The sequence below is a fragment of the Ctenopharyngodon idella genome, chromosome 21 (genome assembly GCF_019924925.1).
Source record: "Ctenopharyngodon idella isolate HZGC_01 chromosome 21, HZGC01, whole genome shotgun sequence".
Taxonomy (NCBI): domain Eukaryota; kingdom Metazoa; phylum Chordata; class Actinopteri; order Cypriniformes; family Xenocyprididae; genus Ctenopharyngodon; species Ctenopharyngodon idella.
The window spans coordinates 10,278,615-10,301,532 of NC_067240.1; the positions used below are offsets into that span (position 1 = coordinate 10,278,615).

At 36.3% G+C, this 22,918-nt stretch overlaps 1 protein-coding gene across 1 annotated transcript in view; it reads right to left on the bottom strand.

Annotated features, from left to right (window-relative positions):
• Positions 1-21,099: 21,099 nt before the first annotated feature.
• unc5da (unc-5 netrin receptor Da) overlaps positions 21,100-22,918 on the bottom strand; it is a 230,914-nt gene continuing 229,095 nt past the window's right edge. The window contains exon 17 of the mRNA XM_051878075.1: positions 21,100-22,545. Within this exon, the coding sequence (XP_051734035.1) occupies positions 22,305-22,545 (241 nt within the window). The 3' untranslated portion in view covers positions 21,100-22,304. The remainder of the gene's footprint in view (positions 22,546-22,918) is intronic.

Consider the following 22,918-nt stretch of genomic DNA (forward strand, 5'->3'; position numbering starts at 1 on the left):
AGTTGAGAAACCGAGCGTGTACAACCGAGAGAAATTACAAGCATATAAATCACTGGATGCTTATGAATACGTTAGAACCACTGGGGAACAACACCACTTCCGTTGCCAAAATGCGCGCGCGACTATTTGATCACGTGGGCTGTAAAAGGGTCTATAGCCTTTCAGTGTTGTTCCACTCAATGTTAATGGCTTCAAACTGTTAATGAGTAGTTCGTTTGTGTTTAATGTCAGACTAAATGTTCACTATAGGGTTCAAATCTGGACTCTGACCTGGCCAAAACAAGAGCCTGATGTATTTGTTCTCAAGCCACTTCTTGGTTGTCTTTGCAGTTTGGGCAGGAGCATTGGCTTGTTGAAAAATAACATCTGATCATTCCTCTTTAGATAACAACTTTTCATTTGTGGGAAGCAAAACATTATGCAATATTCTCCTGTACTCCAAAATATTAAATGACTTTTCACAGTGAAGTAGCTCACCAATACCAGCGGATAAAAGGCTCCCCACACAATGACACCTCTTTCTCCATGCTTCACTGAGATTTATTATTATATTTCTCACCAGATTTTGAAGACATCGCTCTGGAGTATCATCATGCAACTCGTGTTTCATCATGATTCATCACTCCACACATGCACAACTTCCCATATTCTGCCAAAAATGTTATTCTGTCTTTTGATGTTTTTCTGAGTCAGCAATGGCTTTTTAAGTAGTGCATTTGCTTAAATTTTGCTAATTACTTGACCAACAATTTGTGGTTAAAACAATTAAAAGCTTAGTGTTTAGCCATTTTGGGCTTGGGCCTTATTTTTTTTTTAAATTATTTTTTTTGCCCAGGAGTGTACATTTAATTCATTTGGCATAATCAGTTTCATGTCATTTCACAGAGTGAATTCTCAACATGTTTAAACAGGGATTTTGGCAAAACAACCTGATAGTCTTGCAACATCGGTATAGGACATAATGAAGTTTCCTAGAGACAGACTTGGAACAAGAATAATAGAAACTCCTTATTAAAATAAACTGTTCATTACATGTTAAAATGAGAATACACACAAATTTCTGTAAATTTCGTAACCAAGCCGATTTGGGCCACCATTGACTTCCATAGTAGGAAAAAAAAAAATACTATGGAAGTCAGTGGTGGCACAAGGTGGCCTGGTTACAAACTTTTTCAAAATGTCTTCCTTTGTTGTTTAACAGAACATAGGTTGCGTCCCAAATGACGCACTATACACTATGCACTTATACACTATGTACTTATGCACTATGTACTCATCCATGTAGTGCGTGAATTGTATAAGGTTTTGTCATTTAACATCGGAGTCTGACAGCCCCTTCCCCTCCACTACGTAATTAAAGCTGCGACAGTTGAGTGCATGAAGTGTCCAACATTCCACTCTTCGTTTTTTCCGTTAATTTAGTGCATCATCCGGTGCATAGTGCATTTCTTTTTGGAATTTTCAGTGTGAACGCACTACTCACACTATTTATACTTAAAAAACGTCATAGAATAGTGCATAAGTACGCGAATTGGGACGCACCTAAAGAAATTTATACCGGTTTGGAACAACCTGAGGGTGAGTAAATGATGACAGAATTTTCATTTTTGGGTGAACAATCACTTTAATGTAAAACTTGACAGTATGAAGGCCGTGTTCATTGTTTGTCTCTTCCTCGCTCAAAGAAAATTATGAGTGTTTGTCTCTTTTCACATTCCTTCCTGTGTTTGCTTTCACATATATGTGTGTGTGTGTGTTTATGGGATATTCTCAAAAGCAGGAAATGACTTCATATTAAACTTGCCTGACAATAACAAAACTATGAACAACCCACGTACACCTGGGCACACCTTTACTTTTACTAAACCGGATACACCCACACAGTCAAACCACATAGTCAAACTTTATTGCATAAGCAAGTATGTGTCCAGACATCTACAAACAAAAGCGTATCGTATGAGGAACAACAGATCCATAATACACCACCGTGAGTGGAAATGAAACAACATGAAAGCACAAAACTCACTTATCATTTCCTACATTTTGCCAGCTACCAACCACAACACATGTTATTATTAGGTCTCTAATTTGTATGATCCTGTTCATTTTAATCAGATGACGCCAAATGACCCGTTGATAAACTATACGGCTGCGTTTTCTCTCAGAGCAGATGGGAAATGACACAAGGAGGGGGAAACGGGGGCTCTAAACGGGGTTGAAGGCGAAGAGGAAAAAGGAGTGAAAATAAAGGGAAGGAAAACTTCCTGAGCGTCACAGTCTGCTCCAGTGACGCCTTCTCATTGTTCCTCAAGTGTTTAAAACAGAAAAAGACACAGACTTGAACTTGTCTGTGAACTAAGCTGCTGATATGTTTATAGTTTCGCGTCTGTGAACTCGCTGTCGGATACACAAATTCCTGTTGCAAAATTTACCCATGTGACAGGCGTAACATGTGACCATGTTTGTCTACAAGCATGACAGCATGGTTTAGTTCAGAACCGCACATGGCCATATGCTCAGTGTATTCCTGTCAAATATCTCTGAAAGACCTCTCCATTTTGTTACAGAATGTTCCAGCAAGTCTTCACGTCCACACATCCCCTCATTTACCCTCTCGTACAATCATCAACACCGACAATTCACTGAGAAACAAGCCGGACACAGCCACAGGGCTAAAAATAAACCTCAACGGCTCCCTAAGGATTTCATTGAGTCATCTGCATTATACAAGCTCTCAGTGTCCGTTTATATGCTCTTAAAAGTAAATGAACTTTCCAACTTTCCAGAAACAAGTAAAAAGTCTGAATTCGATTCTGTTATTCACTTGAAACTTTCACTGTGAAAATGATCTCGGCAGACAGAATGTTCCTTTCATTTTTCCGGAGCTCTGTGGTTGCAGAAATGGAATTTTCAACCCCTGAAAAAGTTCAAAATAGGTCATCCTAACTCCACAGCACTGGAAAACAATCACAAAACACAAACAAAGAATTCAAGGGCTTTCCCAAAACATCTGAATGTGATTCCTCGACACTCCTTTTTGGTCTAGTATACAATTATTCTAAGCAAAGAAGACCTGAGAAGTCAGGTCCATGTTTATTCACAAGGTAAGTATTATCTAAGAGCACATCCGGTAATTTAGTATGGCTGCCGGTGATAAGGGCGTGTATTTTTCCTGTGTCACGTTGTCTATTCAGATCACTGGAGGATAATGCTCTCCTGACCCCAGCACTACAGCCTGCTCCACGTATCAGTTTCTCCCTGTCTCTTTATTTTATGATCCGTGTCTTTGTGTTTTGTCTTTACAAATACAAATGCACTTCCACTCTCTCTCTACAGCAAAAGAGCGGAGTATATCAATCGCTCGCTGTCTACAATTCCTACTTTGTCTGTACAGAGCCAAAGAATATGAAAAGAATCCATTATTCAGTTTGGTTACACTTTATTTCAATGGTCCACTTTGGACACTAACTAACTAACTTTGCAACTACATGTCGACTAACACTCATTAGAGTATTAGTAGACAGAATGCCTGTTGGGGGACCATAAAAATAAAGTGTTAGCAGATGTTAAGCTGACGGTCTACTAATACTCTATTGACTGCTAGCTGACATGGAGTTGCAAAGTTACATATAGTTAGTAGTAGAATATCTAAAGTGGACCATCGAAATAAAGTGTTAACTTTAGTTGCCTTCAACTGGATGTCGTATGCTACTTAATTTAGTTTTCCCTATAGTTTTAACTATTTTAAGGTTTACTTTTACAGAGTAATACTTGCAGTCATTATCTAAATATTATTATTATTAATATTTACATAATTGTTTATTTTAACATTAATTTGATTGCAATAGCTCAAAAAAAAAAAAAAAATCTTTTTACCATTAAAAAAAAACAAAAAACTTTTCAATATTTATTGTCTACATACAAACATGTGACATGTAAAGAAAACAGTAAATATTAAGGTAAATATGTGAGCAGGGTATTTTTATTGTGTGTGAAATTATCAGTGTTGGTTGTAACGCATTACAAGTAACGCGAGTTACGTAATCAGCAGAGTTGGCCAAGTTACTTCCAAAATGTAATACATTATATATTACTAGTTACTGTCATTTGAAAGTAATTAGTTACTTTACAATATTACTGTCTCTGAATTGTAATGTGTTACACTACTTTTGAGTTATTTTCACCAAAATAACCACAGAAGTACACTACTGGTCAAAAGTTTTTGAACTGTAAGATTTGTTAATGTTTTTAAAAGAAGTCTCTTCTGCTCACCCAAGGCTTTATTTATTTGATCCACAATACTGTAAAAACAATAATATTGTGTAATATTTTTACAATGTAAAATAACTGTTTTATATGTGAATATGTAGTAAACTGTAATTTATTCCTGTGATCAAAGCTGAATTTTCAGCCTCATTACTCCAGTCTTCAGTGTCACATGATCCTTCAGAAATCTTTCTAATATGCTGATTTGCTGCTCAAGAAACCTTTCTTAATATTATTATGTTGAAAACAGTTGTGTACTATTTTTTTCAGGATTATTTGATGAATAGAACGTTCAAAATAACAGCATTTATCTGAAATAGAAAGCTTTTGTAACATTATCACTATTCAAAAGTTTGGGGGTCAGTAATTTTTTATTTTTATTTTTTTGGAAAGAAATTAAAGAAATTGATACTTTTATTCAGCAAGGATGATTAAATTGATCAAAAGTGACAGTATAGACATTCATAATGTTACAAAAGCTTTCTATTTCAGATAAATGCTGTTCTTTTGAACTTTCTATTCATCAAATAATCCTGAAAAAAAAAATGTACACAACTGTTTTCAACAATGATAATAATAATAATAATAATAATAAAAGTTTCTTGAGCATCAAATCGGCATATTAGAATGATTTCTGAAGGATCATGTGACATTGAAGACTGGAGTAATGAGGCTGAAAATTCAGCATTTTAAAATATATTCAAATAGAAAACAGTTATTTTAAATTGTAAAAATTATTTCACAGTATTACTGTTTTTGCTGTATTTTGGATCAAATAAATGAAGCCTTGGTGAGCAGAAGAGACTTTTGACCAGTAGTGTATGACGGCACAAAATGCTAAAATGTAGTTTATTGCTGCTCATTATACATCCAGTGGAGGGCGATGTGGTAGCCTATAGCATAATGACTGTGTAGGCCAGTGATCCTCCAGGGGGGCTTGGAGATAGGCCTAACTTAAAATTATTTTAAATATATTAATATAATTAATTAATTGTATTATTAATACGTTAAATTAAATATTAACAAACACCACCTCTCTGCATATTCTGCGATTGTTTTGGAGCAACCCAACCGCATCAGTAACATAGTATACACAAACATCTCTCAGATGGATAAAGGAAACCAGTGTTGCTAATAAAGTTTTGATGGATGACAGTTGTAATGAAGGTAAAGACGATTACAGCGACATACAGGAGTCACACATTACGCATGCGCGAGTCCGTTATTATTCAAATAAAACTAACACCACTTAATTTCAGGTTAAAATGTGTTGTTGTAACGTGCGGTACTGAGATTGTAACAAGTATAATATTACCCAAATTTTAGTAGTAATGCGTTATATTACTACGTTACAGCAAAAAGTAATACATTACTGTAATATAATTACTTTTGTAATGCGTTACTATCAACACTGGTAATCAGCTTACTTTTTTCAAAGTACTAAAGTAATGCATTACTTTTAAATTTACAACAAAATATTTGAGTTACTTTTTCAAAAAAGTAAAGCAAGTTACTTTGTTTACCCATTTGTTGACTGACAGCTCTCCTGTCTCCATGTTAAGAGAAATTGGGAGTAAGTGCAGAGGCGTTGTGTGCGCTTGTGTAAACATGATGGTTATTCTAGACTTGTTCTTGACTAACCCTGCGTTCCATTCGGAAGGGCTCATCCCTATGCCCTAATCCCTTCAAAGGGTTTACCCTCCGGAGTGAGAGCTTTGAAGGGATGAAGGGTGTAGGGGTCAAAAAACTCTTGGGTCATCTTAACAAGACAATCAAAGAGGAGTAGACTGTGCAAGCTACGCCTTTTGTTTAATGTTAGTTTATTTATTTATTTTTGCACCATATTGTATATTGTGTCTATGTATTTGAAACATTTGAATGGACTGATAAAGGTAGCTGTAAAGTATTTTTGTTGAAGTACAATGTCGTTTTGACCATAATAATGTACCAAATCTAACTCGTATAAATAATACAGTAGTATAGAAAATACTATACATATATTTATAGGTAAAATCGAACTCCGAGCCTCCTGTACCCATTCTGTGATATCAAACAACCTCCCTGTGCAAAGGATCATGGGGGCCCGAAGTGTCCATCAGTTGTACCCTTCGAAATCATTGGCTGCGTCTGAAAACTGGAAAATGCTGTTTTTGGAGGACGCATTTCAAGGTAGGAAGACAGCAAGGCACGTCCGAATCCAATGTTAGCTTCACTTCCTGTTTCCTGAGATACCTTCCTCTGATCGATTTCTGAAGGCAGCATAGATGTATCCTTCACTGCCTTTGATATCCCACAATCCTGTGTGTCCATTCTGTGACTGTTGAGATAGAAAATTAAAGACGGCATCCGAAAGTTGAGTTTGCTGGTCAGTTTGTGTGTAAAAGTATGTTTTTGAGCAACATTTTCCACTTTTGATGTAATTTCTAGCGAGAAATTACTACTGTAGTAATTAAATATGTGTTTAGTTCTCACCAAAACTTTTGGTGAGATCTACCGCTATTTTGCGGTAGATCATTAAACTGTTACGCTACCTCAGAAGTCTGTCCGAAATCAGTTACGTGAGGTACCTTCATGCACAAACGCTGCCTTACAAGTCATTGCCTGATAGGGCAGCGAGGCAACAAGTCAGCTTCCTAGGTTTTCGGATGCTGCTATTCATTCCGAAGGGCCCTTTGAAGTGGCCAGTTTTGAGCACTTCGGTTTGGAACGACCCTTCAATATGGCAGCCATGATTGTTTTCACTCCGAAGTGCCCTTCGGCGATATATCCCGTTTGGAACGCACCGCGTATGTGAACATACATTTACATATTTACTTCTTCTCCTGCGTCCTATTCTTCTGTATTCCAGAATGGCAGCAAAGCTGAAAGGTTTGTTTGAGCTGCGCCCTCTACTGTACAGGCGTGAATTTGCAGCACAGCTGAAAGGTTTGTTTGAGCTGCACCCTCTACTGTACAGGCGTGAATTTGCATTTCCTTTAGCCTGAGGTTTATTCATTTCACTTTTGGTGTGAAAGGGCCTTTACATTTGCCAAAAATAGAACTTTTTTGTTGTTATAAAAACAAACAAACAGCCCAGCATAGCTGAGAAAAAGTAACGCAAATGTAATGTAACACATTATACTTTCCATAAAAAGTAACTAAGTAATGCAATTAGTTACTTTTTTAGAGAGTAACACAATATTGTAATGCATTACTTTTAAAAGTAACTGGAAAGTATACAAATGTTTTAATTGTGTGTATTTGGGATACATACTGTAAAATGCTAGTTATCAAATTAGTATTAGCAAGACAAAGGATCCATTTTGTTGTCATTTAAACCACAGAATCAATGATGATTTGAGATGTGATGAAAATTATGAGAAAATACTCTTGTAAGGCATCCTACTTTATAAGATATTGTTAATGGGGCAATTTAAGTGAGAATTGCCCATAAAGTGAAAATGTGTTTTATTCTTAAAGGTCACAGCACCAAAAGTGCACGCATTTGAAGAAACACCCATCCAACAAAACGACTTTTTGTGGAACCTCTGAAAAGTGCTGATGTTATAAATTTTTATTATTTTGTTAATGCAACAGCATCTATACATTACCGGGTGTAGCTTAAGCATCCAATTTAATACAGTCGCTAGTGATGAGAATAGCAATTCATTCAGCAAAGACTGAGTAATATTTCTTCAGATATGCGAGGAATCTTTAGCAGTTCCAGATGTCGAATATCAGCCTGTGATATAGCTTTCAGCAAGACTCAAGAATGGCTTGTCAGAGTTTTAATTTAGTAGACATGATTAAATGTTTTCAAAGCTGAGTCTAAAGCCTCAGAAAAGCTACATAATGGACTTAAGTTACCTCAGAAAGTATGCCTACTATTCACAACATATGTGATTTAGACATAATTTGATGTAGTTTCACTCAGAAATTGCTAGTAATTTTCACAAACAGTTGCAAGTAACACAATGAATTAAACATTACATTTTGAAGTACAAAAACTGAAATAGTATTTTCTTGTAAAACATGTTTCAATAATCTTCCAGTAAGTGTACACTACACACACGCACACACACACACACACACACACACACACACACACGCACACACATACACAACATGTATGAAAAATTCAGTGAACAATTTGGAAGCTCTGTCCTTTCTAAACTAATTAACTTAAAGTATTGGCCCATTATGCACTGTGAGAAGACTGAAACAGGTGGTGTGTTTAAAGTGTGTTTGTGTGTATGCAGTAGTAGTGTGTCTGAATCATAGTGAACAGACTCATAAAACTGCTAAAGCCCTCCTCATTGGCCTTGACCCCTGTGCACCCTCCCTCTGTTCTCTCTCCCTTTTGTGTGTGTGTGTGTTTGTGTGATAGTGAATGTCTGCACTCCCTGAGGCCTCAAGACTGAGACCAGGTCTCTAATGAGACATGGGTCACTATGTCCAGTCAACCTCAAGTTACACACACACACACACACACACACACACACACAGTAGGCCTAAAGAGTAGAAGACACTTGGGTAGCTTATGTGGGTGGGTGAAAATGATAGTAAAGGAGAGGCGTGGAAGTTGAGAGGTAAATGAGAGATACACTTACAAACAGTGTTGGGGAAAGTTACTTTTAAAAGAAATGCATTATAATATTGCGTTACTCCCTAAAAAAAGTAACTAATTGCGTTACTTAGTTACTTTTTATGAAAAGTAATGCTTTACATTACTTTTGCGTTACTTTTTCTCACCTGGGCTGGGCTTGCTGGGTTTTTTTTTTAATAATGACGAAAAAGTTCTATTTTTTGGCATATGTTAAGCCCCTTTCAATCCAAAAATGAAATGAATAAGCCTCAGGCTGAAGGAAATGCATATTTACGCCCATACAGTAGAAGGTGCAGCTCAAACAAAACTTTCAGCTGTGCTGCCATTCTGGATTAAAGAAGAATAAAATACAAGAAAAGGAAGTTCAAAACTCTTATTTCTAAATCTAATGTAAAGTAATTTTTGCATGGTTGAATTGGATCATTGAAGGTCAGCAGCAAATACATTGATTAATAAAGTAAAATTAAATACATAAAGCATATATTTAATAATATTTTTTAAATATTACAGGTTTGCGTAAAATTCTGAGATTACATTTCACTGTTTTTATTCATTTTGAGGAATACTGAATGTTTTCGTGCAAGTGAGATGAGTAAATTCATGTTCACATTTAGTCTAAAACTACAATAACCATCATGTTTACACAGCGCACACAACACCTTTGCACTTTCTCTGTTTCTCTCAACATGGGGACAGAAGTGCTGTCGGTCAATAAATGTGAAAACAAAGTAACTTGCGTTACTTATTTGAAAAAGTAATCTGATTATGTAACTCAAGTTACTTGTAATGCATTACAAAAAACTGAGGCAGTACTGGTACAGGCATGGTATCAGTGAAAAGATGAAGTTACCGTGGTAAAAGAACAAAAAACATGGTACGTTAATGTATGCCATGTACTACTTGATTATCATATTCCTTTATAATGGTATTGATACCAATGTATATCTTTTGAGTGATTTATAATCAAGTTATTAATCAATATTTATCCTTCTAAATATTAATAATTTGAATGACTTCTTCAAGCGTATGTTAAAGCATTTATTTTACTTTCCATCTTCAATCACTAGAGAATAATAATGAATATTGTCTGAACCTTTCACTGAGGGAAAAGTACAACTTATCTGTATGTTTTGGGAAAGTTCCTGATTAGAGCAAGAGCTCAACCAACTTCAACCTTGAAGAAGCTGTGTATCTCTGTGTGTGTACGCTAGTATTTTTTTTTTTTACAGATCAGTATTGGTGAGGTGAACAACGGGCACCCTGCCTGGAGATGGAATGACTTGGTTTCCCCAACAAACTGGAGCCTATAAATGCAGTTCCGTGACTTTGGCGGGTCACTTGGTGCCTAAACCATGGTCTTCGTGTCATCCGGATAATCGATGAAGATATGCTTTTGCCTATCAGTCCATATGTGGAGATTCTCTAAGTTTATCTATTTCTTATCCAATCAGAATCATTCAACCTGAAGTAATGATGTAGCTGAAGGACCTTCAAATAAAAAGTAAAAAAAAAAAAAAAGTAAAATATAACTGTAGAAATGTGAATATACAGTATGCAGGGCCTACAAACTGTTTGTGAGTGTTGAAACTGACTTCTGCTGATGAAACAACGCTACCTCACGACCAATTTGTATGTATTTTACGAGGTGGCTAATTCGTACTCGCTCGTACAAATTCATACGATTTGTCTAAACCCCAGTGACGGGTAGGTTTAGGGGCGGGGTTAGGGGTAGGTCATTCATACGAACTTGGCTACTGGTAAAATATGTACAATTTAGCAAAAAACATACGAATTCGTACAAAGTAGGCACTTCATAAAAAACTTACGAATTGCTGTGAGATCGGGTTGGATGAAACGGCAAACTATTCTCTTAATTTTCTTTGATTCTGGGTCTTCATTCATCATATTTGGTCCTTGGGTCTTTAACTGTAAAATCCCCCCAAAGTTCTTCAAAGAATACTATGTTATTAACATGGTAAATATCCAAAAACAGAGTATTATAGTCCAAAAACATGGTACTTTGATATATACAATGATGAACAATAGTTCTTGTACCATAGTGTTTATATGGCACTCCAAAGTACTTTAAAGAATACCATGGTATTACCATAATACATGTCTAAAAAACATGCTACTGTATAATGTTGTGTAGTTAGACAGAACAAGTGGGTGGGTTTACGGTGAGTAACAGGAAAAGAGAAAACAGAATGATGTCAAGAATTGGGGTGGAGGGCCCCAAACAAGAGAAGTAAACAGCAGGAGAGAGGATGTTTATGTGTGTGACATCACCGGTTTGGCTGTTGATTTGGGCATGAATTACATGTATGGGTGGAGACTCACTTTCAACTCACAAATATAGAAATGTGGCCTGATCAGTCACCTGACACTGATGACACACCAACACACAGCGCTTAAAGATTTAACTCTCTTTAACTATCACAAACACAGGAAGCATCTTAAAGGGATAGTTCACCCAAAAAGGAGAATTGTGTCATTATTTACTTAACCATGATATAAAGAAAGTCGTACAGGTTTGGAAAGACATGAGGGTGAGTAAATGATGACAGAATTATAATGTTAGTTTAACTATCCCTTTAAAAGAAGCTGATTTCAAATGCTCACATTCCACAGAGGCAAATACTCTGTAAAAAAAGAGAGCTCAGCACAGTTTGACATAGATGACTTAGTGAAATAGACAGAGAAAATAAAGGGAGGAAAAATAAAAGAGTGGCACAGACAAGAATAAAGAAAAACAGACGGGGGACTAAATGCCAATGTAAAGAGAGAACAGGCCTGACGAGTTGAAGAAAGAGGGGAAAAAGGAACGTAATAAATGAGGGTAGGACAGACGGAGACAGTGAGCAAATAAAGATGAAAAAAGCTCTGACAGATACATAGAGGAAAAGAAAATGAGACAGAGAGAGACAGTTGATTCAGACTGTTGTCTAATCCGGTCTAAGGCAGTTGGCCCTTGGCTTCTTACCAGGCGTAAATGTAAAGTAATTCAAAGCATGCGACTTGATGTCGGCTTGGGGGAATGTGTGTGTGTGTGTGCTGTGGTCAGACACAAAGAGTATGCATCTGTCTGTCCAGAAACACACTAATTCACTCAAACAAACAAGGTCCCTTGTAAGACTATGCTCTTCAACACAGGTTATGAAATTATTTACACCAGTAGATGTGCTCATGCCGATTCTAATCTGATTGCTATAGTTACCATCCGTATAAGACAGTCTGTGTTCCACCCTTTGTGCCTGAAGCTTCACCCTCGGAAGTACTGATGCCCATCTAATGTGGCATGTCCTCCTCATAGATTTATAGTCAATAAATTTTAGTTGAAGCAAAAATTGTAACAAGGGGGAACTAAAATGATTAGTTCTGACTCTGAAAATTTGACTGGATGATGCAAATTTGATGCTGTTATGACTGCACATTCTACTGTATATTATTATGGCTACATACTGTATCTATATCACAAATATGAATCTAATGAAAACATGTCTAGGTCACATATCAACCCAAAATCCAAAGGGGGGAAAAAAGGTTGCATGACTGAGAATATTTTCTAGACATTTTACTTTTAATTTTTTGTTTCTCGTTATGTACAGTGTTGATTCTTATTAGATTCTCAATAATGTAATTTGTAATACAGAAATGTATTAATCTATACAGCAACATAACACAAAACACTGTTTTAAATGTATTAAAGTGAAAAGTTACGATATACATATAAAATTATGTGTATATTATGGCATACCGTTCAGAAAATTATTTTCATTTATAATATGAAGTTTGAGTATGTGGAATGGAAATCGGAATATATGGAATGGAATAAAACTTGAATGTATGGAATGAAAGTCTGAATATATGGAACGAAACTTGAATATATGGAATAAAAGTCTGAATATATGGAATGAATGAAACTTGAATATGTGGAATGGAAGTATGATTATATGGATAAAAGTTTGAATAAATGGAATGAAACTTGAATATATGGAATGAAAGTTTGAATTCAGACTTTCATTCCGTATATTCAAGTTTAATTCCATATATTCAAGTTTTATTCCATATATTCAAACTTTCATTCCATATATTCAGACTTTCATTCCATATATTAAAGTTTAATTCCATATATTCAAGTTTCATTCCATATATTTAAACTTTCATTCCATATATTCAAGATTTATTCCATATATTCAGACTTTCATTCCATATATTAAATTTCATTCCATATATTCAGACTTTCATTCATCCCATATTCAGACTTTCATTTCATATATTCAAGGTTCATTCTATATATTCAAACTTTCATTCCATATATTCAGACTTCCATTTCATATATTCAAGTTTCATTCCATATATTTAAACTTTCATTCCATATATTAAATTTCATTCCATATATTCAGACTTTCATTCATCCCATATTCAGACTTTCATTTCATATATTCAAGGTTCATTCTATATATTCAAACTTTCAATCCATATATTCAGACTTCCACTTCATATATTCAAGTTTCATTCCATATATTCAAAATTTCATTCCATATATTCAAGTTTCATCCCATATTCAGACTTTCATTCCATATATTCAGACTTTCATTCCATTCCATATACTCAAACTTCCTAGAGAAATATTTATAATAAATTATATAATAATTTTCTAAAAATTCTGAAATACACACACACACACACACATATATATATATATATATATATATATATATGCATATATATATATATATATATATATATATATATTTTTTTTTAGTGTAGCTATATAATATGTTATGTATATATAATTCAATATTGTTATATTTGAATAAAGACATATAGAACAACAACAACTAGTGGATTCGGGCTTTTGGACATCACTGCATGTTACTCCAAAGTACACATATCATTGCATTAAAAACCAAGGCAATGTCATAGTAATTTTTTGTAAGTATGATTAATCCCAAAAAAGAGAAAAGCAACCCGGTGCCTGCTCAGACTGACATTTAGTTCTAGCAAAGCTATTAGATGTTGATTTTAGGTTCCATTATTTCATTGTTCCGAGTTCACACATTTTCGTAACGTTCATCATGATGGAGTATAGGATTCATAAAGACATTCCTCCGGGTTACATTTCAGCATAAAGTCTGCTGCAGACAATATTCCACATCTTCAGCAATGAACTCATGGAAGAGTGCACAGCAGGGCTGAAATGGAAAAGCCAGCCATGAAGAGCTGGGGGTGGGGGGTGGGGGGAATCTAGATATTATGAAAGTAACAGTAAACACTTCCTGCATTGCTCCCTGCAGAAACAGAGCAACTGCACTCTGGATTTTACAGTTTTTTTTTTTTTTTTTTTTTTTTTTTTTACTGTAGTAGAAACCTACAGTAAAATACTGTAAAATACAGAGTGCAGTTAAAATCCTACTCTATGTATATGTAACAAAACACCATTGTTCATAAATTATATTAATAAAAGGCCAAATATATCTATTTAAATAATGCAACATTAAAGTCCCCCTGTAGTCAATAATTTTATCCCTTAAAACTCATCTTTGATCACCAAAATGACATTATTTAAATGTTTTATCCTTGAAAAAAGATTTCTTCATGCCTTAAAATAGCTTGAATGTAACTCTACACCTTTGCCTCATTTAGTATACGCGCTTCTATGAATATACAAATTAGCCCCGCCTCCAATCACTCACACCAGTTCAGAGATCCACTAGTTGACGATCACACGTTGACGTGATTGGTTACAAAGTAGTTTGTAACGTCAGAAATACCAGCGATTTTAAACTGCGTTTGTTCACTGCAGTTTTAATACTCAGCAATGGTGTTGACTTATGAATTTGAACATGGTTTGTCTTAAAGCATATTAAAAGCACCACAGAGACATATAAACAACATTAAAAACTTGATTTTCACCATAGGGGGACTTTAAATATGATGCACCCTAAGGGACTTTTGGAAAAAAAAATGTTGGGTTAGGGAACAGCATTATAATATAATATAATAAAATATATTATATTATATTATATTATATTATATTATAATCTGTAAGCAATAAGGTACAAGAGGCTGTGCTGAATCGTGAATAAGTCACGGCTAAAGGGCGTTGTTAGGCACGATGCGGAGTACCTGCAACCCTTCAGCTGTGACTTATTCATGATACATCACTAGCCTTGAGTACCTTGTTGCTTTTATAAAACGGTTTCCACACAATACAAATATTAAAGCCAAAAATATGTATCATTGCAACTTTCATGAAGTAAACTTTCACTAAAAGCCTTCCTTCGCCAGAAAAAATATTCCCTGACCGCGAACAGCAACAGAAATGGTTACATTATTACACCATTAGATGGCTGCAAAGACTGTCTTTATGAGTGTGTCAGTCAGTAGCGAAGACTTTTACATTGAAAAGACTGAATTGTTGTGAACACGGAACAAGACGCAACTGACAAATACTTTGACTAGCGCTGTCAGTCATGGGAAAACCCCTTAACTGTTAAAAGGACAAGATAATACATCGGATATTTAAACAGATTTTTTTATTACGAACATAGGACTGACCTGAAGGAAAATGCTAAATCTGAATGCAGGTAATAAACTCACTCACTCGATCTCTTTCTCACAATATTCTTCTAGTTCTACATAATACAGTAAGCTTCAATTCAGTTTACATTGCTAAGAGTGGTTGCTAAGCGTGTTGTGTAGTGATACACAGAGCCGTTGGGTGAAGCGGTCATGGCCGTGTTTTATCGTGAATAAAACAGAGCTATTGACCAATCAGAATCAAGGACAGGAACTAACCGTTTTATAAAATATAATGTAATATAAATGTTTCTTTTTTACAATATTTTACAGTAAAACCACATGTATTATCCTATTACTTCTAATAAAAATTATTTTTATTCAGGGTAACCAATAAACATTGTTTACTACAGCATTTTACATGATTTTTCCATCAATACTTCTATAACTTTCCCTGAGTGCATCCAACAAACAACTGCATCAGAATCCCTGATCACTTGCCTACAAAAACAAAAGTGATAAAACGGAGAGAAAGAGCAAATGCGTGCTTGTATCCAGGCTACAAAGGAAGTAAACGGCAAAACAAGGCAGCGAGCAACAATTCAGACCTTTTTCAAAAGGTCTACCCTCATGAGCTTCACATGACTCCACTTTACCCTGCTCCTCTTTTTGTCTCTCACTTTCTTTCACTACACAAAGCTGCGTACTTGAGCGTTATCTAGTTATCTCTCGCTTGAAATTGCTGTACAGTTATACAGTTAGCTGTGACCTTTCTGGCTCGGTGCATTGCTCCCTTTCTCTCTCTCTCTTTCTTCATCTATCTCTTTTTTTCCCTCTCTCTCCTTCTTCTCTCCGGCACACAGGCTCCCTGTGTGTTCTGGACTGAATGGCATGCAAATGGAGTGGGTGTTTGGGAGGCCTTTCATCCGGCCCTGAGAGAGTGAGTAAGAGAGAGAAGAGAAAAGAAAAAAGGAAAAGAGACAGTCATCTTTTATCCGTTTGAGTGAGAACAGTTGTCCCAGCAGTTAGTCGGTGAGAAAAAGCAGGGTGGAGGTTGCCCTGTAGAGTTTGACATCTGGCGGACATGCTGTGTTCATTCGAGTCACAGGCTCATTTGCCCCTGTGAACAGCAGGGACAAAGCGGCCCACTCACACAACACTGTGAATACAGTAAAACCTTCATTTAATGAACAAAAACCGACGAGGACGCTCTAAAAAGCCTACATACTACAGTATGTGCAACCTCAGGCCAGGCTTAAAGGGATAGATCCGGCTCTTTAAAACTGAGCTGCTAGTTTTGTAATTACTGACTTGTGCCATGCGGTGGATATGTTTGCGGTTTAGCAAACTAGAACCTTTTGAAAGTGCCTGAGGCCTTGAGTAAATTATTCCCCCTCGTGTCTTGTGACTTGATCCATATCTGATTTGGGCCCCTCAAAGCACAAAGGAAAAGGGAAGTTTTTCATCAGGACATATGCAGTTCCCTCTACTGGGAGGACATAAACTTCATAGGAGCCATCGGTTTGACCAATAATGCATTTGAAATTGAAGTGTGAAGACTCTAGGGGATTGGTGATGGTGTTGGAATTATATGGGACTGGTGACTAAGATGTTTGAGTAAAGTAGTCATCGCCTCACACAAACCTTGTGTTATCCGGAGACCTGGATTGTTTAGGTTAAGCCTTTGAGTGGGAGTGTGAAGCTCCAGGGAAGTGTGTATGTTTGGTGAGTGTCAGAGCCCCAGGCTGGAGATGTCGGCACTGGCTGAGGCCTGTGACATCTGGAATGGCATCCTTCCTTAATGTAAACATCATTGTGTCAAGCAATACCTGGGGCCAGTTGCATAAACATAGCCATTATGTTAAGACAGTGTCTTAAGATCTAGTATAAGCCACTAGCAGTTAGTCAAGGGGTAGTCAGTTTTGCTTTTCAGTATCAAATTAGGCCAAATTATGTTTTTTATGTAACTGACTTAAAAAGTTATAAAAATTTGATGACTAACTTGTAAGACTAGTCTTTATGAAACTTATGAAACTGGCCTCTGCTTCAAAACACTGATCTAAAGAGAGTGCATGTGAAGTGAAAAATGCTGTATAAAATGAATGCAGTTTAAATGAACTTCAGTCACTCCGTCAAAACCGGTTTTGCTTTCTTTGAAAAAACAGGGTCCCAACAAGTTTGGAAACCTGGATATGTGATGAAGCATAATTTTAAAAGTGTGATTTCTTAACCTGGAAAAGTAATGTAAAATAATAAAACCTTATAACTTCATGGATATCCATTAAGTTATAAGATTTTATTATTTTACATTACCTTTCCAGGTCAAGTTATCACACTTTTAACATCACACTTCCTCATATATGAATGTACATTTTTGTCTAGAATCTAGAATATTTTATGAGGTAGGAGAGGACATATGGAAATGGAGGACATATCAAGTTATCTGCCGCCCTCTGCTGTTGATAATCGCTTACTGCATCGCCACACATCACACAGGCCATGAATGGAATATTAGCGTACTGCACACCGCGCGGTAGATAGATACTGCCATACAGTTCACTATCATTTAAAATGACTTGAAAACCAAACACATTATGTAACACTAAAAGTGTGGAAATTCATATTTGTCATATGACCTTTTCACATGCTATTCATAAAAATATACATTTAACATTTTTAATCTGATTTTGTGTTAAGCAATAGGGAGCGATTTCAGGGAAAGCTTAGGATTTTACCACAAGGAACAATTAACGTGCTACTAATCATCCACATTTTTGTAAAATAATAATAATAACAACAACAACAACAACAACAGTACTACTACTACTACTAGGCTTACTACTAATTGTTTAAATCTGATAGCAGTTCAGCTCCCATAGCATTATGGGATAGTAAAGTGTGTATTAATGGCAAGCCTATTGTTTCATGAATACTGCATAATCTTACATCATACATATTTGACGTGTCTCTTTTTAGATACCATACGCCTATCCGGATACTCAGTGTCCACAGTTGAATGATTCATACACTGATTTTATCCCAACATTTAAAATATTTCTTTTTCTTGTGATTCTGTACTGCTTCTATGCAGATCAGTGCAAATGCATACATAAAGGAGTAAGGAAGACATTTTTTCCCACTGCCAATAAATAAATAAATATTTATTCAAATGAAACTGGCACTAGCACTTTTTCTCTTTCGAAAGAACAGAATTTTTCCTTTTTTTCCTGACAGATGGTCTTTCAAAAGGCAATATTTATGCATCATGAACAGAACTGTACCCAAAATAATAAATCTATCAGAAAGTTTTTGTTTCTCTTTCTCACTCTCTCTCTCTCTCTCTCTCTCTCTCTCTCTCTCTCTCTCTCTCACACACACTACATCCCATATGCCTGATGGCTCTCTGCTCCACTAGCAACATTTATAACAGGGTCTTTCCTGTTACTGTACTGTTAATGTACATTTAGAGCTGGGCCTACTGTATGTCATTAAAACCGCCATCATGGCATTTCCTTTCCTTGTTCCTCTACCTTCCAATTTCCTTTCATTGTTGCTTTTATTTTCCTTTTCTCTCTATTCTCTTTCATTTCCATTTTTCTGTTCCTCTTCTCCCCTTTCCCATGTCCTCTTCTTGCTCCTCTTTTTTCCTTTCCCATTTCTTCTCCCTTCCCATTTTCTATTTTCCCTTTTCCCCTCTCTTCCCTTTTCCCCATTTCCTCTTCTTTCCCATCCCATTTCCTCCTGTTCTCTTTCCCTCTTATTGTTCCTCTTTACCATTTTCTCATTTCCTCTCATTCCTTTTTTCTTTCCCTTCCAATTTCCTCTTTTTTTCCTTCCTGTTTGCTCTTCTTCCATTCCCTCTTCTTGATCCCCATCCCATTTACCCTCTCTTCCCTTTAGCCATTTTCTCTCATTCCTTTTCCCATTCCCATTTTCTCTTCTTTCCCTTTTCCTCTTCTTTCCTTTTCCATTTGCTCCTCTTCTCTTTCCTTTCCATTTTCTTGTTCATCTTTTTCCCTTTCCCATTTCCCCTCTTCCCTATTCCCATTCCCCGTTCTTTTTTTTTCTTCAATTTTTTCCTTTCCTTTCCAATTTTCTCTTCTTTCCCTTCCTATTTGCACTTCTCCTTACCTCTTATTGTCCCTCTTTTTCCATTTTTTCTTGTTCCTCTTTTTTCCTTTCCCTTTCAATTTCCTCTTCCTTTCCGTCCTGTTTGCTCTTCTTTCCTTCCCATTTTCTTGTTCATCTTCTTCCCTTTCCCATTTCCCCTCTCTTCCCCATTTCCATTTCCTCCTGTTCCTCTTTTTTCCTTTCCCATTTTCTCCTCTTTTCTTTCCCATTTCCTCTTCTTTCCCTTCTCATTGGCTAGTCTCTTTTCTTTCCCATTTCCCCTCTCTTCCCCATTTCCATTTCCTCCTGTTCCTCTTCTTCCATTTTCCCATTTCCTCTCGTTCCTTTTTTCCTTTCCCTTCCAATTTCCTCTTCCTTTCTGTCCTGTTTGCTCTTCTTTTGCCTTCCCCTCTTCTTGATCCCCATCCCATTTCCCCTCTCTTCACTTTTCCCATTTCCTCTCATTCTTTTTTCATTCCCATTTGCTCTTCTCTTCTCTTGTTCTTAATCTTCACTTTCCCATTTCCCCTCTTCCCTATTCCCATTTCCCCTCTCTTCACTTTTCCCATTTCCTCTCATTCTTTTTTCATTCCCATTTGCTCTTCTCTTCTCTTGTTCTTAATCTTCACTTTCCCATTTCCCCTCTTCCCTATTCCCATTTCCTACTGTTCCTCATTTCCTTTCTCATTTTCTCCTCTTTCCCTTCCCATATGCTCTTCTCTCTACCTCTTATTGTTCCTCTTTTTCCATTTTCCCATTTCCTCCTGTTCCTCTTTTTTCCTTTCCCATTTTCTCCTCATTCCTTTCTCAATTTGCTCTTCCTTTCTGTCCTGTTTGCTCTTCTCTATCCTTCCCCTCTTCTTCATCCCCATCTTCCCTTTCCCCATTTCCTCTTGCTCCTTTTTTCTTTTCACATTTTCTCTTCTATTACTTCTATTTCCTCTCTCTTCACTTTCCTCTCTTGGTCTTCTTTTCTTTCCTCTCCAATTCCTTTTCCTTTTTTGTTTAAATTCCTCTCCCTTTTCTCTTTCAAATCTCTTTCCTTCCCGTCTCCCTTCCTTATTTTTTCTTTCTCATTTCCTCCCTTCCCTTTCATTCCCTCCGTAATGTACCTCAGAAATAGCACATATATAAGGTTTTGTTAATAATTTCACATATCAAAAAACACATACCTCTTTTTATAGTCTGATGCAACAGACTATTTCATCACATATTCACAGTTTTATGATAATCTAGCATTAGCAACACACTTTCACACAGCTCATCTTTCGCTCAGATGAAGTGATGTGTGATACCTGGGATGAGATGAGAGTGCGGCAGATATGCTTTATGTTCCGATGTGAGGTTGATTATACATCTATGCGTTATTATTCATGTATGCATGTGCACCTGTCAGCACATTGTAGGTTTCCAGCAGGTGAGATGTGTTAAAATGCTTTTTCATTGTTTATCATTGATCTCATCTGGCCAATATGAGGTCACAATCCAGTACTAGATGTATAAGGAAAGATAAAACAACGTGGAAAAAAACATAAATGGAAATCTCTCATCTCGGTTGATATGCGTGCGTATTCTCTGCATTCAGATCAAACCACCAGAGGTTCCTGTCAAAATATGTTTGATGGATTTTTACTGGGTTATCTGATGAGTTTACACACAGCTGTCCATCATTTGTCATTTTGAGAGACAGCTGATAGAGAAGGATTCTGACCAATCAGCAGTCAGCTTGGTCACATTTAAAGGGATAGTTCACCCAAAAATTACAATTCTGTCATCTTTTTCTCACCCTATTGTTCTTCCAGTTTCTTTCTTGTGAGAAATAAAATAAATAAATAAATAAAAAAAAATTAAATAACGCACTTGTTGCTCTTTTTTAACATAAAAGTGAACGGGTCTGGAGATTTCAAGCCTTCGAAAGGACCCTAAACCTTTTAATTCAGTCTGTTTCTCATGTGAAGCTATCATATGGCTTTAGTATACAGTGCACAGGTTACATACACTACTTTTATGACTTTGAATTTTGATTTTTTTTAGGTGAACTGTCCCTTTAAATTTATAATCATATTCCTTACCTCAAATCACACTTTCTCATTAAGCATTAGTCCTTTTCTGCTTTCTTTTTTTTATATTTCTTCCTTCAGACAAAAAATAACAATAATAATAATTATATATTTTGTTAGGCTGCAAAAGTAAATGGTGTATAACAACATTTTGTTTTGGTTATCTTTGAGTACATCTCTCAGTTTACACTGGTTTTGCTATCCAACAGGCTTTAATAGTATTCAATAGTACAGATTTTTTTTTTAATCTATTTGCAATCAGAAAGTTACTCAGAAATGCAGACAACCGTTGTGGAAAGACGCAAAATAAAAGTGTCCCACAAAAACGACGACACATTCTTCAACACTCTGAAGCATCGAGGCAGCCTGGTCTGTGGTCTCAAGTCAACATTTAGGCTGTTGAACTTCCTCAGTTTGCCTTTATGGAAACAAATGATCGCGAAAGCATACCCACAATCTTTAGCTGCAAATTTTCATCAGACAGTCTTAGTGTATAAGTCAGTTTGTTCTGATGAATTTAAGGGTACTTGATAGGAATACTGTGTGCATGTGTGTGTTTGAGTTTCTGTGAATCACTGAAGCTTGTCTATTTGGTCACAACCCATCTTTAACACCCTGTTTTTATCAGTCAAGGAGAGGGAGGAGCAACTTTTTGCTGGGCTGGGCAACCTCAAGTGCCGCCTCCTCTCTCCCTTTGTTGAACCCTCTTATCTCTGATAAGGACAGTGTTTTAGTCTTCATTTCCAAGGAAACTGTTCTTAGGTGTGGTTCGTGTCTAGCTCCTCACTGCTGCGGTTCATGGTAGAGTCGCTGGAGGGGATGGTTTTGCTGATACGGTCCAGAGTGTCCGCGCTGGTGGAGTGTTTAGACTGAACTTTGCCAATTTCCTCCAAAGCGCTGGCCAAAGAGTCCAGATCACCCCGTTCCTGATGCTGAGCTTCCCACAAACTCAGAATGACAGCGGATGGGCTCGTCTGGCGAGCAAAATAACCCAGGTTTCTGTATGTTGGGGGAAAAAATGCAGGACAAACTTGGATTAACAGCACAGTCTGAACAGTAAACTCCAACCTTTTACATATTCATGTTTGAATCTGAGTCTCAAATAAGAAAACAGAAAATACTGGTAGAACCAACAATATTTTTACAGCATTTATTAATCCTAGGTTAATGTTAATTCTACATATGCTAATACATTTTTATTTTTAAAGGGATCCTTGATTATGATTTCACTTTTTTAACTTTAGTTATTGTGTAATGTTGCTGTTTGAGCATAAACAATATCTGCAAAGATACAACGCTCAAAGATCAATGTAAAGGGAGATATTTTCTTTTACAGAAATCGCTTTTTAAGGACTACAACAAACGGCTGGTA